At 44.8% G+C, this 13,227-nt stretch overlaps 1 protein-coding gene across 6 annotated transcripts in view; it reads right to left on the reverse strand.

Annotated features, from left to right (window-relative positions):
- SETDB1 (SET domain bifurcated histone lysine methyltransferase 1) overlaps nucleotides 1-13,227 on the reverse strand; it is a 40,465-nt gene that overhangs the window by 9,026 nt on the left and 18,212 nt on the right. For 3 of the 6 annotated variants that reach the window (XM_073008410.1, XM_073008409.1, XM_037997991.2), the window contains exons 8-14: nucleotides 12,665-12,738; nucleotides 11,549-11,739; nucleotides 9,275-9,401; nucleotides 6,972-7,128; nucleotides 6,724-6,879; nucleotides 5,168-5,800; nucleotides 4,774-4,890 (exon numbers count right to left, since the gene is read on the reverse strand). In XM_073008410.1, the coding sequence (XP_072864511.1) occupies nucleotides 4,774-4,890; nucleotides 5,168-5,800; nucleotides 6,724-6,879; nucleotides 6,972-7,128; nucleotides 9,275-9,401; nucleotides 11,549-11,739; nucleotides 12,665-12,738 (1,455 nt within the window). Of the gene's footprint in view, nucleotides 1-4,773; nucleotides 4,891-5,167; nucleotides 5,801-6,723; nucleotides 6,883-6,971; nucleotides 7,129-9,274; nucleotides 9,402-11,548; nucleotides 11,740-12,664; nucleotides 12,739-13,227 lie in introns of all 6 variants that reach the window. The other 3 variants (XM_037997990.2, XM_073008408.1, XM_037997989.2) reach the window with 1 other exon arrangement.

The following is a 13,227-nucleotide window of genomic DNA, read 5'->3' on the forward strand; positions in this document are numbered from 1 at the left end:
ATTTTTGTATTTTTAGTACCGGTTGGGGGGGGGGGTGTTCAACATTTTGGTCAGGCTGGTCTCAAACTCTAGTAATCCACCTGCCTGGGCCTCCCAAAGTGCTGGGATTACAGGTGTGAGCCACTGCGTCTGGCCAATTTTTTTTTTTTTTTTTTAAGATGAAGTCTCCTTCTGTCACCCAGGCTGAGTGCAATGATGCAATCTTGGCTCACTGCAACCTCCGCCTCCCAGGTTCAACTGACTCTCCTCAGCCTTCCGAGTAGCTGGCACTATAGGCGCGCACCACCATGCCTGGCTAATTTTTTGTACTTTATTAGTAGAGACAGGGTTTCACCATGTTGGCTAGGCTGGTCTCGAACTCCTGACCTCAAGTGATCTGCCCACCTTCGCCTCCCAAAGTGTTGGGATTACAGGCGTCAGCCACTGCACCTGGCCTAAGTGCTTACTATGTGCCAGGCATTGGGTAAACTGGTGATACAATGGTTAGTAAGACAGACAAAGAGACACATAAGACCCTTGCCTTCATGAAGGAGCTTATAACGGAAAAGAAGAAAAACACGTCAAAAAAAGTTGTCATAAATGCTATAAAGAACACAAACATGGTGCTCAATGAGAGAATTAAGGGAGTAAAATGACCTAGTTTTAAAGTGGTCAGGGAAGGTCTCTCTGAGGAGGTGACTTTACAGCTGAAAGCTCAAGGTTAAAGAAGATAGCCACACAAAGAAAAGTGGACGGATGCCAAGAAGAGGGCACAGCATGTGCAAGTCTCCAGAGGCAGGCTGGAAAACAATGGTGGAACTGGATCCAGGAACTGAAAAATATCAGTGTGGTTGGAACGACTTTGGAGGGAGATAGGAAAGGGCCAGATATATAACCTAAGGTTAAGAGTCAGAATAAAATCCAAACAGCAGTGGGACTACATTATAGAGTTTTAAGCAGGGGAGTGACATATTATTTGTGATTATTTGAAAATATTTTTATGAAACATTTCAAACATGTAAAAAAGATATCATGAACACTCATATACCACCCAGCATTATCAAATCTAAACACTACTGTTAGATTCAAAATTTTGTTATTAAAACATACATGATACAGCAATGCAACTAAAGTTAACAACCGTCTATTCCTTTGTTTAGTTTGTAATCAGCAAAATTCATCCTATGATCTCCCCAGTAGTCTCGATCTCCTCTGAATGTATTCAGGCACCTCAGGTTTTCTGTTAAACCGATTTTCCTGAAGAAGTCGTTCCTGCAGCATCTGACCTGCTCTTGCAGTGGCTCTTCTCTATCCCTAGTACACAGCTGTCAGCCTGGAAGCCTCTTTCACTGCACTGCCACCTATCTTCCACTTTCCTGGCTTTCCCTCTCATTTTTGCAAATATTTCCAGAAACTTTCTGAGAAGGGGAATGATGAAAAACTTTGAGGTAGCCGCATGTCTAGAAAAATGTCTTTAGCCTACCGTAACACCAAGTTGATAGTTTGCCCGAGTTTAAAATTCCAGGTTGGAAATAATTTTCCCTTAGAATTCTGAACAGATTCCTCAATTGCTATCTAGCTTCTAGTGTTACTTTCAGGGAAGGCTGAAGTCATTTCAAGTCTATTTTTTAATGTGTTCTGTGTCTCTTCTCTGGAAGCTTTTAGGATTTTTTTTCCCCTCAGTGTTCTGACATTTTATGATAATGTCTCTAAATGAGAATCTACCTTTATCCTTCATTATTTTGGGACCTAATTGGCCCTTTCAATTCAGAAACACAGACCTTTCAATTATGGGACACTTTCTGAATTATTTCACTGATGCTTTTCTCCTCGCTGTTTTGTTAATTATGTATCTTGATCACTAGGTTTATTAGTTCACGTGTTTATATATACCAATTTACCATGCTATACTCCACTCTTTTGTTGTCCTCCTCTTTTAGAGATGAGTCACGCTCTGTCACCCCAGGCTAGAGTGTAGTGGCGTGATCATAGCTCATCGCAGCCTTGAACTACTGGGCTCAAGTGATTTTTCTGCCTCAGCCTCTCAAGTAGCTGGGACTACAGGCATGCACCCACCATGCCCGGCTAATTTTTTAAAAATTTAGGTCAGGCAGAGTGGCTCACGCCTGTAATCCCAGCACTTTGAGAGGCTGGGGTGGACGGATCATGAGGTCAGGAGACCGAGACCACCCTGGCTAACACGGTGAAACCTTGTCTCTACTAAAAATACAAAAAATTAGCCAGGCATGGTGGCGGGTGCCTGTAGTCCCAGCTACTCACTCGGGAGGCTGAAGCAGGAGAATGGCGTGAACCCGGGAGGTGGAGCTTGCAGTGAGCTGAGATCACGCCACTGCACTCCAGCCTGGGTGACAGAGCAAGACTCCATCTCAAAAAAAAAAAAAAAAAAAAAAAAAAAATTATTTTTAAATTATTTATTTGAGACAGAGTCTTGTTGTGTTGCCCAGGATGGAGTGCAGTGGTGCAATCTCAGCTTACTATAACCTCTGCCTTCCAGGTCCAAGCGATTCTCCTGCCTCAGCCTCCCACATAGCTGAGATTACAGGCGTGCGTGATCATGCCTGGCTAATTTTTGTATTTTTAGTACAGATGAGGTTTCACCAAGTTGACCAGGCTGGTCTTGAACTCCTGACCTCAGGTGATGCACCCTCCTTGGCCTCCCAAAGTGTTGGGATTACAGGCGTGAGTCACTGTGCCTGGCCAACCATTTTTTTTTTGAGATGTAATTTCACTCTTCTTGCCCAGGCTGGAGTGCAATGGTGCGGTCTTGGCTCACTGCAACCTCCTCTTCCTGGGTTCAAGTGATTCTCCTGTCTCAGCCTCCCAAGTAGCTGGGATTATAGGTGCTCGCCACCATCCCCGGCTAGTTTTTGTATTTTTAGTAGAGATGGGGTTTCACCATATTGACCAGGCTGGTCTTGAACTCCTGACATTGAGCAATCTGCCTGCCTCGGCCTCGCAAAGTGCTGGGATTACAGGCATGAGCCACCACTCCTGGCCCCAACAATTTTTTTTTTAGACACAGGGTCTTACTATGTTGCCCAGTCTGGTCTCAAACTCCAGGTCTCAAGCAATCTTTCGGCCTTGCCCTCCTCAGTAGCTGTCCTCAAACTCATGCCGGTTCTACCTCCTCTGCTCAACCTTTAAATGTTGGTGGACCCAGGGTTTACTCCTGAGCCACCTTCTCTATTATCAACGTTGTGTCTAGGTGAACTCATCCAGGCTTTAAATATCATTCCCGTGCTGATGATTCCTAAATTTTTATATCCAACTCTTATACTTCTCTCCAGAAATCCCAGTGCCTTCTTGATGTTTCTACTTGGATTGCCTGACAGGCATTTCTTTTTGTTTTTTTTTTTTTTTTTTTTGAGACGGAGTCTCGCTTTGTCGCCCAGGCTGGAGTGCAGTGGCGCGATCTCGGCTCACTGCAAGCTCCGCCTCCCGGGTTCCCGCCATTCTCCGGCCTCAGCCTCCGAGTAGCTGGGACTACAGGCGCCCGCCACTACACCCGGCTAATTTTTTGTATTTTTAGTAGAAACGGGGTTTCACCGTGTTAGCCAGGATGGTCTCGATCTCCTGACCTCGTGATCCGCCCGTCTCGGCCTCCCAAAGTGCTGGGATTACAGGCTTGAGCCACCGCGCCCGGCCGCCTGACAGGCATTTCGAACTTAACATGCCCAAAACAAAAACTGAATTTCACTCAAACCTATTATTCCTTTGGTCTTCCATCTCAGTAAAAAGCACCAAAAACCACTTAGATGCTCAAGTCAAAAATTTAGGAATTGTCTTTGATTCTACTTTTTCCCCCGACTCCACAATCTATCCAATTCTGTAGATCTACCTATTAATGCATCCCAAATCTATCCTTCTTACCTCTACTGTCACCTCCATTCTATTGCAAGCCATAGCTACAACCATGTCTTTCTCTGCTATACTCCTATAATGATCTCCTAATTGGTCTTCCAAGATCTACTTTCACCATCGTAAGACCTATGATCTACAAAGAAGCCAGAGTAATCTGAAAAAGGTAGGTCGTATCACTTGGCTGCTTAAAATTCTCTAAGAGCACCATGAATTTGATTCTAACTTTTCTTTTTTCTTTTTTTTTTTTTTTAAGGCAGAGTCTCGCTCTTGTCACCCAGGCTGGAGTGCACTGGCACGATCTCGGCTCACTGCAACCTCTGCCTCCTGGGTTCAAGCGATTCTCCTGCCTCACTCTCCCGAGTAGCTGGGACTACAGGCGCCCGCCACCATACCTGGCTAATTTTTGTATTTTTAGTAGAGACAGGCTTTCACCATGTTGGCCAGGCTGGTCTCAAACTCCTGACCTCAGGTGATCCACCTACCTCGGCAACCGAAAGTGCTGGGATTACAGGTGTGAGCCACTGTATCAGCCTGATTCTAACTTTTTTCATTCTGGTTTATAAAGCCCTATGTAATCAAGTCCCTGCCTACTTCTCTCTGAACACACTTAACTTACAAGAGTAAATCATAATCTGTTAAGACATTCATTTAGCTATGAAATTAAGATAATCTTTTTTTGCAACAGAAAATTGCTAGACACTATTCAATCATCCTATGTCTTCATTTCAAGGAAAGCCCAAGAAAAAAAGTGTTTGGGAAGTCAGGAAATAAGATCTAATTAATAAAATGCCTCTTCTGGTATTCTATTTTTGATTCCAATTTTTAGATTTCTGATGATTTCTATAAGCAGAGATATACAAGAACACGCTCCTCAGTCTCTCTGAGGTATTGTACTACTCCTTGACCACTTACCCTGTGGGTAGACACTCTTCTAGTCTCTTGTACTGGTAGCCAGAGTTAGGGTTGATTTGGCCTCCTGGGGTACAGGCTGTAGCCTGGATAGTTAGTTGATGGCAGGCACACTTGGACCTATATGACAGAGAGAAATAAAGGAAAGGAGCGGGGGGATCAGAGAACAAAATAACACAATACACATGTACCCAGGGTTGCTCAGTGTGGCCATGTCAGACTCCAGTCTCCCTACCTCATAGCTTTCATGGAGGCCTTATAGCAGGAGTTCCAGGTGAGGGAGGAGGTAAAGGAAGATGGGGAAAGCAGTACAGATACAAGGGAAAGGAAGAGGTGAAAAGGAAGACAACCATAACAAAGTTGGAAGCAGGGGCAGCAATTCTCCCCACCAACTCACTTGTCCCGACACCCATCCTTGCAGTCACAGCCAACCAGAAATTCAGGGCCTGTGTTAATGAAAACACCCTTGCCCGGGATACGTTCCTTGCTGTAGGCCACCTGGGGTGGAGGGGTTGTGTCAATCTCATTGACACAGGATAGGGGAACATCTTCCTTCCCATAGGTGATGTCCAAAATATAGTAAAAAGGCTTATAGGGCTGAAACTTTCGGTCCACAAGAACATATGGATCTAAACAGAACATCTCCAGGAAGAGGAAGTCACAGCCAGTCTCGAAAAGGTAGCGTTCAATCTCCTGCATTGTCCGAAGGCAAAGACCACAAGGTGTCTTATAGATAACATGAAAGCCCATCTTGCGGTTAACTCGACGCCGGGCTGTCATCCGCCGGAAGTCATATAGTAATGGGACCAGCAGAGGGTTCTTGCCCCGGTACTGCTCGTTCCTCATAGGTCTGACTCGAGACAGACAGGTATAGCTGCAGACATGAGGTAAGTAGAAAAGCTTCTCCATGGGAGCACGGTAGGAGGGCTCTGCTGGGGCCCGCTCCAGCATGCCATGGAAGGCTGGGGGTGCTGGAGGGGCTGGGGGTGCTGAGGGTGCTGGGGCAGAGGCTGTGGAGCCTAAAGGTGATCTGCAAATGAGATACAAGTTATCAGATCAGAAGGCAACAGGACCTCTGTTGTATAATTAACCCTCCAGGTAGCTAAGCCATTTCTCTCATCTTTCAAGCAGCTGTGCTCCTGAAGCTAAAGATGATTCAAGAAAGATCTTCCCTTGCCCTATCAAAGCTGGACAACGAAAATCCCTGGTTACTCTTCACTGACTGATAACATCTCTATTTCTTTTTTTTTTTTGAGATGCAGGTTTGCTCTTTTTGCCCAGGCTGGAGTACAATGGCATGATCTCGGCTCATCGCAACCTCTGCCTCCCAGGTTCAAGCAATTCTCCTGCTTCAGCCTCCCAAGTAGCTGGGATTATAGGCATGCGCCACCACGCCCGGCTAATTTTGTACTTTTTCTCCATGTTGGCCAGGCTGGTCTCAAACTCCTGACCTCAGGTGATCCGCCCGCCTCGGCCTCCCAAAGTGCTGGGATTACAGGCATGAGCTACTACTACGCCTGGCCTAACATCTCTATTTCAACAGTGTACCTTTTCCTAAAATGTATTTGCCTGTGAATTACGGAAGTAGAGTCCAGTCTTCTACCAATATATTTTTTGTCTGCTGTGTGTTCCAGAAATGTCCTTACTAACTCCCAGAATTCAAGGAAAGAGGCTGTGGTGTTTCCTTTCTATTTTAGCAATGATGGAACCATGTTCAACAAGAAGTTTTAACAAATGGCTTTCTGATGATACCACATTTCCAAGCACCCAGCTTCCGATTCAATTATTCTTACTTTCTATTTCTTAGAAACTTCTATGGGTAAAGCTTCCTTTTCAAGTCCAAACTCCTCACCATCATAAACTTAAACTAAGCCCTTCAGAGCCAAGGAACCTTCCCCTACACACTGACCACTCATTGCTATCCTGCCTACAGAGAGCCTCAGATTTTCTCACCTATACGTCTGGTTGATCCCAGGTTTCCCACCAGAGACATTTTCACTGAGTGCAGGAGACGTAGGGGAGGAATGACCAGAGCCCACAGATCCTGGTCGGAAGGATGTGCTCTTTTTGGCTACCTGCTTCCGTGACTGGGCAAGCTGGCTTTCCAAGCTTCTAGGAGATCAGAGAAGAGGGCGTATAGTAAGGGATGTGGAAAATACAATATGAAAGAAACTGAAGAAAAAAGAAAGAATAACACTTACTCACTGTCACCTGCTTGGGGAGATAGAGGTGGAGCAGGTGGGAAAGGTGGGGCAGGTGGAGCTGTAGGCTGTGGGGGTTCCACTGGCTTGAACTGGGTTCCAGTACCGGTCAGATCCTGTGTGTACTGGACAACAGGGCCTTTGCTCCTCACAGCACCTATAGGAAAAAGGAATTGATCACTGAGAAGATGATAGCTATGATGCTTGTATTCAGTCACACATCTGATCCTTAACTTATACAACATAAAAAGGCAGCAATGGCTGGGCGCGGTGGCTCATGCCTGTAATCCCAGCAGTTTGGGAGGTCGAGGCAGGAGGGTTGCTTGAGGTCATGAGTTTGATACCAGCCTGGCCAACATGGTGAAACCCTGTCTCTACTAAAAATACAAAAATTAGATGGGCATAGTGGCGCACATCTGTAATTCCAGCTGCTCAGGAGGTGCATGACAATCACTTGAAACCAGGAGGTGGAAGTTGCAGTGAGGCGAGATCACGTCACTGCACTCCAGCCTGGGCAACAAAACAAGAATTTGTCTCAAAAAAAACCAAAAAAACAAAAAAACAAAAAAGCAATGGACACATTCTGAGTAAGTGCTTAGACTCTCAGTTCCTATTATTGACTGGCATGGATGCTGGCATATGTTGTTTTGACTTAGATAATACTTTTTTTATTAAAGTGAAAGCAAGTTTATTAAGAAAGTAAAGGAATAAAAGAACAGTGGTCGGGCGCAGTGGCTCATGCCTTTAGTCCCAGCACTTTGGGAGGCTGAGGCGGGCGGATCACCTGAGGTCAGGAGTTCAAGACCAGCCTGGCCAACATGGAGGAATCCTGTCTCTACTAAAAATACAAAACTTAGCCGGGCATGGTGGCAGGTGCTTGTAACCCTAGTTACTCGGGAGGCTGAGGCAGGAGAATGGCTGGAACCTGGGAGGCGGAGGTTGCAGTGAGCTGAGATGGTGCCAGTGCACTCCAGCCTGGGTGAAAGAACCAGATTCCATCTCAAAAAAAAAAAAAAAAAAAATTGCTACTCCATCGGCAGAGTAGCCTCTTTTTCTTCTTTTTATAGACAATGTTCCACTTTGTTACTCAGGCTGGAGTGCAGTGGTCTGACCTTAGCTCATTGTAACCTCGAAATCCTGGGCTTCAAGTAATCCTCCTGCCTCAGCCTCCAGAGTAGCTAACACTACAGTGCACAACACCACACTCAAGCTTTTTTCTTTTTCTTTTTTTCTTAGAGATAGAGTCTTTCTATGTTGCCCAGACTGATCTCCAACTCCTGGCCTCAAGTGATCCTCTCACCTCAGCCTCCCAAAGTGCTGAGACTACAGACATGAGCCACCATGCTGGGCCTTAGATAAGACTTTATATCTTCCTATCTCAGATGATTTACCTGATTAATTATGACATACTTTGGGGGAATATTTTCAGAAATATATTCTTTAACCAATTAATTTTGGCAGGAAAAATCAACCAGAAAGTATGACAGTAATATTAAAAAAGAAAACCAAATCTGCTTTTTGTTTCTGAGACAGGGTCTCATGCTGTCACCTAGGCTGGAGTGCGGTGGCACGATCTAGCTCACTGCAACCTTGACCTCCTGGCTTCAATTGATCCTCCCACCTCAACTTCTTGAGTAGCTTGGACTACAGCTTAATGCCACTGTACCCAGCTAATTTTTGTGTTTTTTGTAGAAACAGGGTTTCACCATGTTGCCCAGGCTGGTCTTGAATTCCTGAGCTCAAGCTAACCGCCTACCTGTCTCAGCCTCCTAAAGTGTTGGGATTATAGCTGTGAGCCACTGTGCCTGGCCAGGTCTGGGTTTTAAAGAAAACTGACTATACGCTGGATGTGGTAGCTCATGCTTCTAATCCTAGCACTTTGGGCAGCCAAAGCAGGTAGACAGCTTGAGCCCAGGAGTTCAAGACCAGTCTGGGCAACATATCAAGCCCCTGAGTCTTTTTTTTTTTAAAAAAAAAAAGAAAGAAAGAAAGAAAAAGAAAACTAACCATAGATAACACACAAAACTGACAATCTCATGTGGATAACAGAGGGTAACTACTATCACCCTAACTTAAAGCCAACTGTTTCAGATATTTTTGTGGTTGTTTAGAACAAATTAGAGCCACAGCATGTGGATGCAGCAGCACAAATTGATCACCACGATTGGAAACAACTCAGGGCCCATATCATGTTCCAATGAGTAAGCAGTGTAACCGTGGTAAACAAAGGATAGCCATTCTATATAATCTCCTTTGCTGATTGGCCTGTTTCTTCCTTCCTCCAGGTATCTTTCAGGACATACCCATATTTGGACGTGTCCTGAGCTGTCCTTGCTTCTTCTCCAGTGCAGAGGCTGAGGATGTTTTCATGCTGAACATGGGCTCCAGCCGTGTAGAGCCTCGATAGATCCACTCACATCTTTTGTCATCCTGGGGAATTGAGAGAATAGAAGAATGAAGGGAAATAGCTTGAAGGCTAAAATCTAACCTGTCCTGTGTAGAGGATATATACCATGTGTCACCTCTCGGAAACCTCCCTGATGAGCCTTAAATTCCTTATCTAGGCTGAGCACAGTGGCTCATGCCTGTAGCTTGTAATCCCAGCACTTTGGGAGGCTGAGGCAGGCGGATCACCTGAGGTCAGGAGTTCAAGACCAGCCTGACCAACATGGAGAAACCCTGTCTCTACTCAAAATACAAAATTAGCCGAGTGTGGTGGCACATGCCTGCAATCACAGCTACTTGGGAGGCTGAGGCAGAATTGCTTGAACCAGGGAGGTGGAGGCTGTGGTGAGCTGAGATTGCGCCATTGTACTCCAGCCTGGGCAACAAGAGCGAAACTCCATCCACCCACCCCCCAAAAAATTCTTTATCTACTTAATAAAGTACGTGCCAGGCTCCATGGTGGGTATCAGGTACACAACAATGAAAAATATATACTCCTTGTTTAAGGAATTACAGGAGCAACAGGTATCTATACTGAGTATAAGAGGTGTGACAGCTGGGCACAATAGCTCACACCTATAATCCTGGTACGTTGGGAGGATGAGGCAGACAGACTGCTTGAGCTCAGGAGTTCGAGACCAGTCTGGGCAACATGGCGAAACCCGTCTCTACTAAAAATACAAAAATCAGCCAGGTGTGGTGGCATGCACTTGTAGTCACAGCTACTTGGGAGGCTGATGTGAGAGGACCACTTGAACCCTGGAGGTTGAGGCTGCAGTGAGCTGTGACTGCACCACTGCACTCCAGCCTGGGTGGCAGAGTGAGACTCTATCTCAAAACAAAACAAAACAAAACAAAACAAAAAACAGGCCAGGCCAGGTGTGATGGCTCATGCCTGTAATCCCAGCACTTTGGGAGGACGAGGCAGGTGGATCACTTGAGGTCAGGAGTTTGGGACCAGCCTGCCAACATGGTGAAACCCCGTCTCTACTAAAAATACAAAAAATTAGCCAATCCCAGCTACTCTAGAGGCTGAGGCGGGAGAATCACTTTAACCCAGGAGGCGGAAGGATGCAGTGAGCCAAGATCGTGCCACTGCACTCCAGCCTAGGCAACAAGAGTGAAACTCCATCTAAAAAAATAAACAAACAAAACAAAACAAAACAAAACACCAAACAAAAAGCATGATAAGGATCATAACGCCTTAGGAGTAACGGGCTGAGGTAACACCAAGAAGAAATATAATTTCTAATTTCTTCTGGCTACTCTGGGCACACTGTCTATTGGGTAGCCCTGTTCTGCAAGGCAAGTAGCAGTATTAAAAAATGTTTTTAAGGGCCAGGCACGGTGGCTCATGCCTGTAATCCCAGCATTTTGGGAGGCTGAGGCGGGCAGATCATGAGGTCAGGAGATCGAGACCATCCTGGCTAACACAGTGAAACCCTGTCTCTACTAAAAATACAAAAAATTAGCCGGGCATGGTGGCAGGTGCCTGTAGTCCCAGCTACTCAGGAGGCTGAGGCAGGAGAATGGCGTGAACCCGGTAGGAAGAGCTTGCAGTGAGCCGAGATCGTGCCACTGCACTCCAGTCTGGGCGAAAGAGCGAGACTCCGTCTCCAAAAAAAAAAAAAAAAGTTTTTAAAACTTTTAAAAATAAGAAATAAGATTCTAAGAAGGGAGAGAGAAGGGAGAAAAGGATGAGTACAAAATATTTAAGAGTTAAACTGAACTTTGAAAGATAATCAGGACTCCTTGATACCTCTTCTTCGTCCCACTATCCTACTAAAACCTTAACAGGTATCTATACTGAGTATAAGAAGTGTGACAGCTGGGCACAATAATGGAAATGGCTGCCTTCTCTGTACCTACACACAATGTGAATACTCCTAAAGAAAAAAATAAATAAATCAAAACCATGCAGATTAGTATCATAATTCCGGTAATTTATTTTCAACAATGACCCACAGAGGAACAACAAAAAGGGCAAAGTAAAATTTGACCAAAAACAGTGAGAACACACAGGAGGATAAGAAAGAGGAAGGCTATGGAATAGCTATAAAACCATCCTCATTACTGCTTCTTAAGTCCCCCCGACCAACCTCTGCCTCCAAAATTCTAGGGAAAAACAGTACCAGGAAGAGGATCCTGACTAGGCTGCCATCCACCTCCTCAACTCGGGACTTCCACCATGTGCCTTCCCACTCAGTCTTGATAAGCTGGCCACTCTTGAGCAGTACCATGGGGCGGTTGGGGTAGGCAGTTACATACTCCTCTATGAAGTCACGGCAGGAGATGTCTTCTATGTCCTCCCAAGTCTTTTTCACTGTTTCAAGGAAGAAGTAGAACTGAAAGGGCAGGTAGGACATGTCTTGATAGGGAAAAGGTTGGCCAGGAGACATTTTATACTTTTTAAGTTGAAAAGGAAAGAAAAAGTAAAATCAGAACCTCGAGGGAAGCAAAGCCAAGACCACCTAAGTAATAAACCTAATGTACAAATTGCACATACTTACAAATCAAGTAAATACTAAATAAGTCATGTACAATATAGGTGATTCACTTATTTTATACAAATGGATGCTTCTCCTTTGGAAAATTCAAGTGGAAATTCTTGCTCACTTGTTGATAAGTCTAATGGTAAATTTAAAAAGATCAGGTGGCATCATGAAATGAAAAAATTAGTCCTTCCTTCTCATTCTCTATCAGGTTTTTAAGAGACTCAGAACATGTTTACTGTCATGTTATGTGTAAACAGAAGTGTTAGTTGATTCTTCTGCAGTTAAAAATGATTATTTCCGTAGAAGTCTGCTCCCAAGCCAGGGTAACAAATATAGAGGACACTATGATGTTCCATCTAACACAGCTTCTGTGGAAAGCATTATGCAGACTACACATTCATACAAATGTTAGGTGCAGCATGACACTAGGAAAGAAGTAACACCTTTTTCAACCTAACTCACTTAGAAATGAAACTGAAGCACATCTATAACGTGAGCAGTCTACTCAAGGTCATTCATGATCTTCTAGTGACTCACTCTTTGGCTACAAAGACCCAGTCCTAGAGATGAACAATACAACTGTATCTCTTTTGGGCGCAAACTGTCCTTTGGGAGCAAAGGACATCAACCAAATTTATGCTCTTTGAGACTGAAGTACCAAAAACACCTAGGGCTTTTCAACTGGACGTCCTAAGAAGAAATATCAGGTAGAGGAGGAAAAACTGAGCTAAGGAATAAGGGAGAAACACTCACGTGGCCGGCAAATGGGATACAGTTCAGACTGTGTGACATAGGAAGCATAGCCATCATCAAAGAAAATGAGAAACCTGTAAAAGAAGAGTGACAGTAGAAAGATCTGGGGGTTATGATATTTAACATGATCCACAGAAATTATTTATCATAGCTTCTACTTCTCTGGATCACAACAGGATGCACTCCAAGGAAGACATTCCAGTCTACTACTTTCTTCCTGTTTTTCTTTCTTCCCAACTTGAGAGTTAGTTCTCCCTTAATTTAACCAATGCCTCCCTACTTTTTCAAAAAACACATATACATTTAAGTATTTCTGAGACGGAGTCTCCTTCTGTCGCCCAGGCTGGGGTGCAGTGGTGCAATCTTGGCTCATGGCAACCACTGCCTCCCAGGTTCATGCGATTCTCCTGCCTCAGCCTCCCAAGTAGCTGGGATTACAGCCATGCGCCACCACATCCAGCTAATTTTTGTATTTTTAGTAGAGACAGGGTTTCACCAGTTGGGCAAGCTGGTCTCGAACTCCTGACCTCAAGTGATTCACTTGCCTTGGCCTCCCAAAGGGC

Source organism: Chlorocebus sabaeus, chromosome 20 (assembly GCF_047675955.1).
Source record: "Chlorocebus sabaeus isolate Y175 chromosome 20, mChlSab1.0.hap1, whole genome shotgun sequence".
Taxonomy (NCBI): Eukaryota; Metazoa; Chordata; class Mammalia; order Primates; family Cercopithecidae; genus Chlorocebus; species Chlorocebus sabaeus.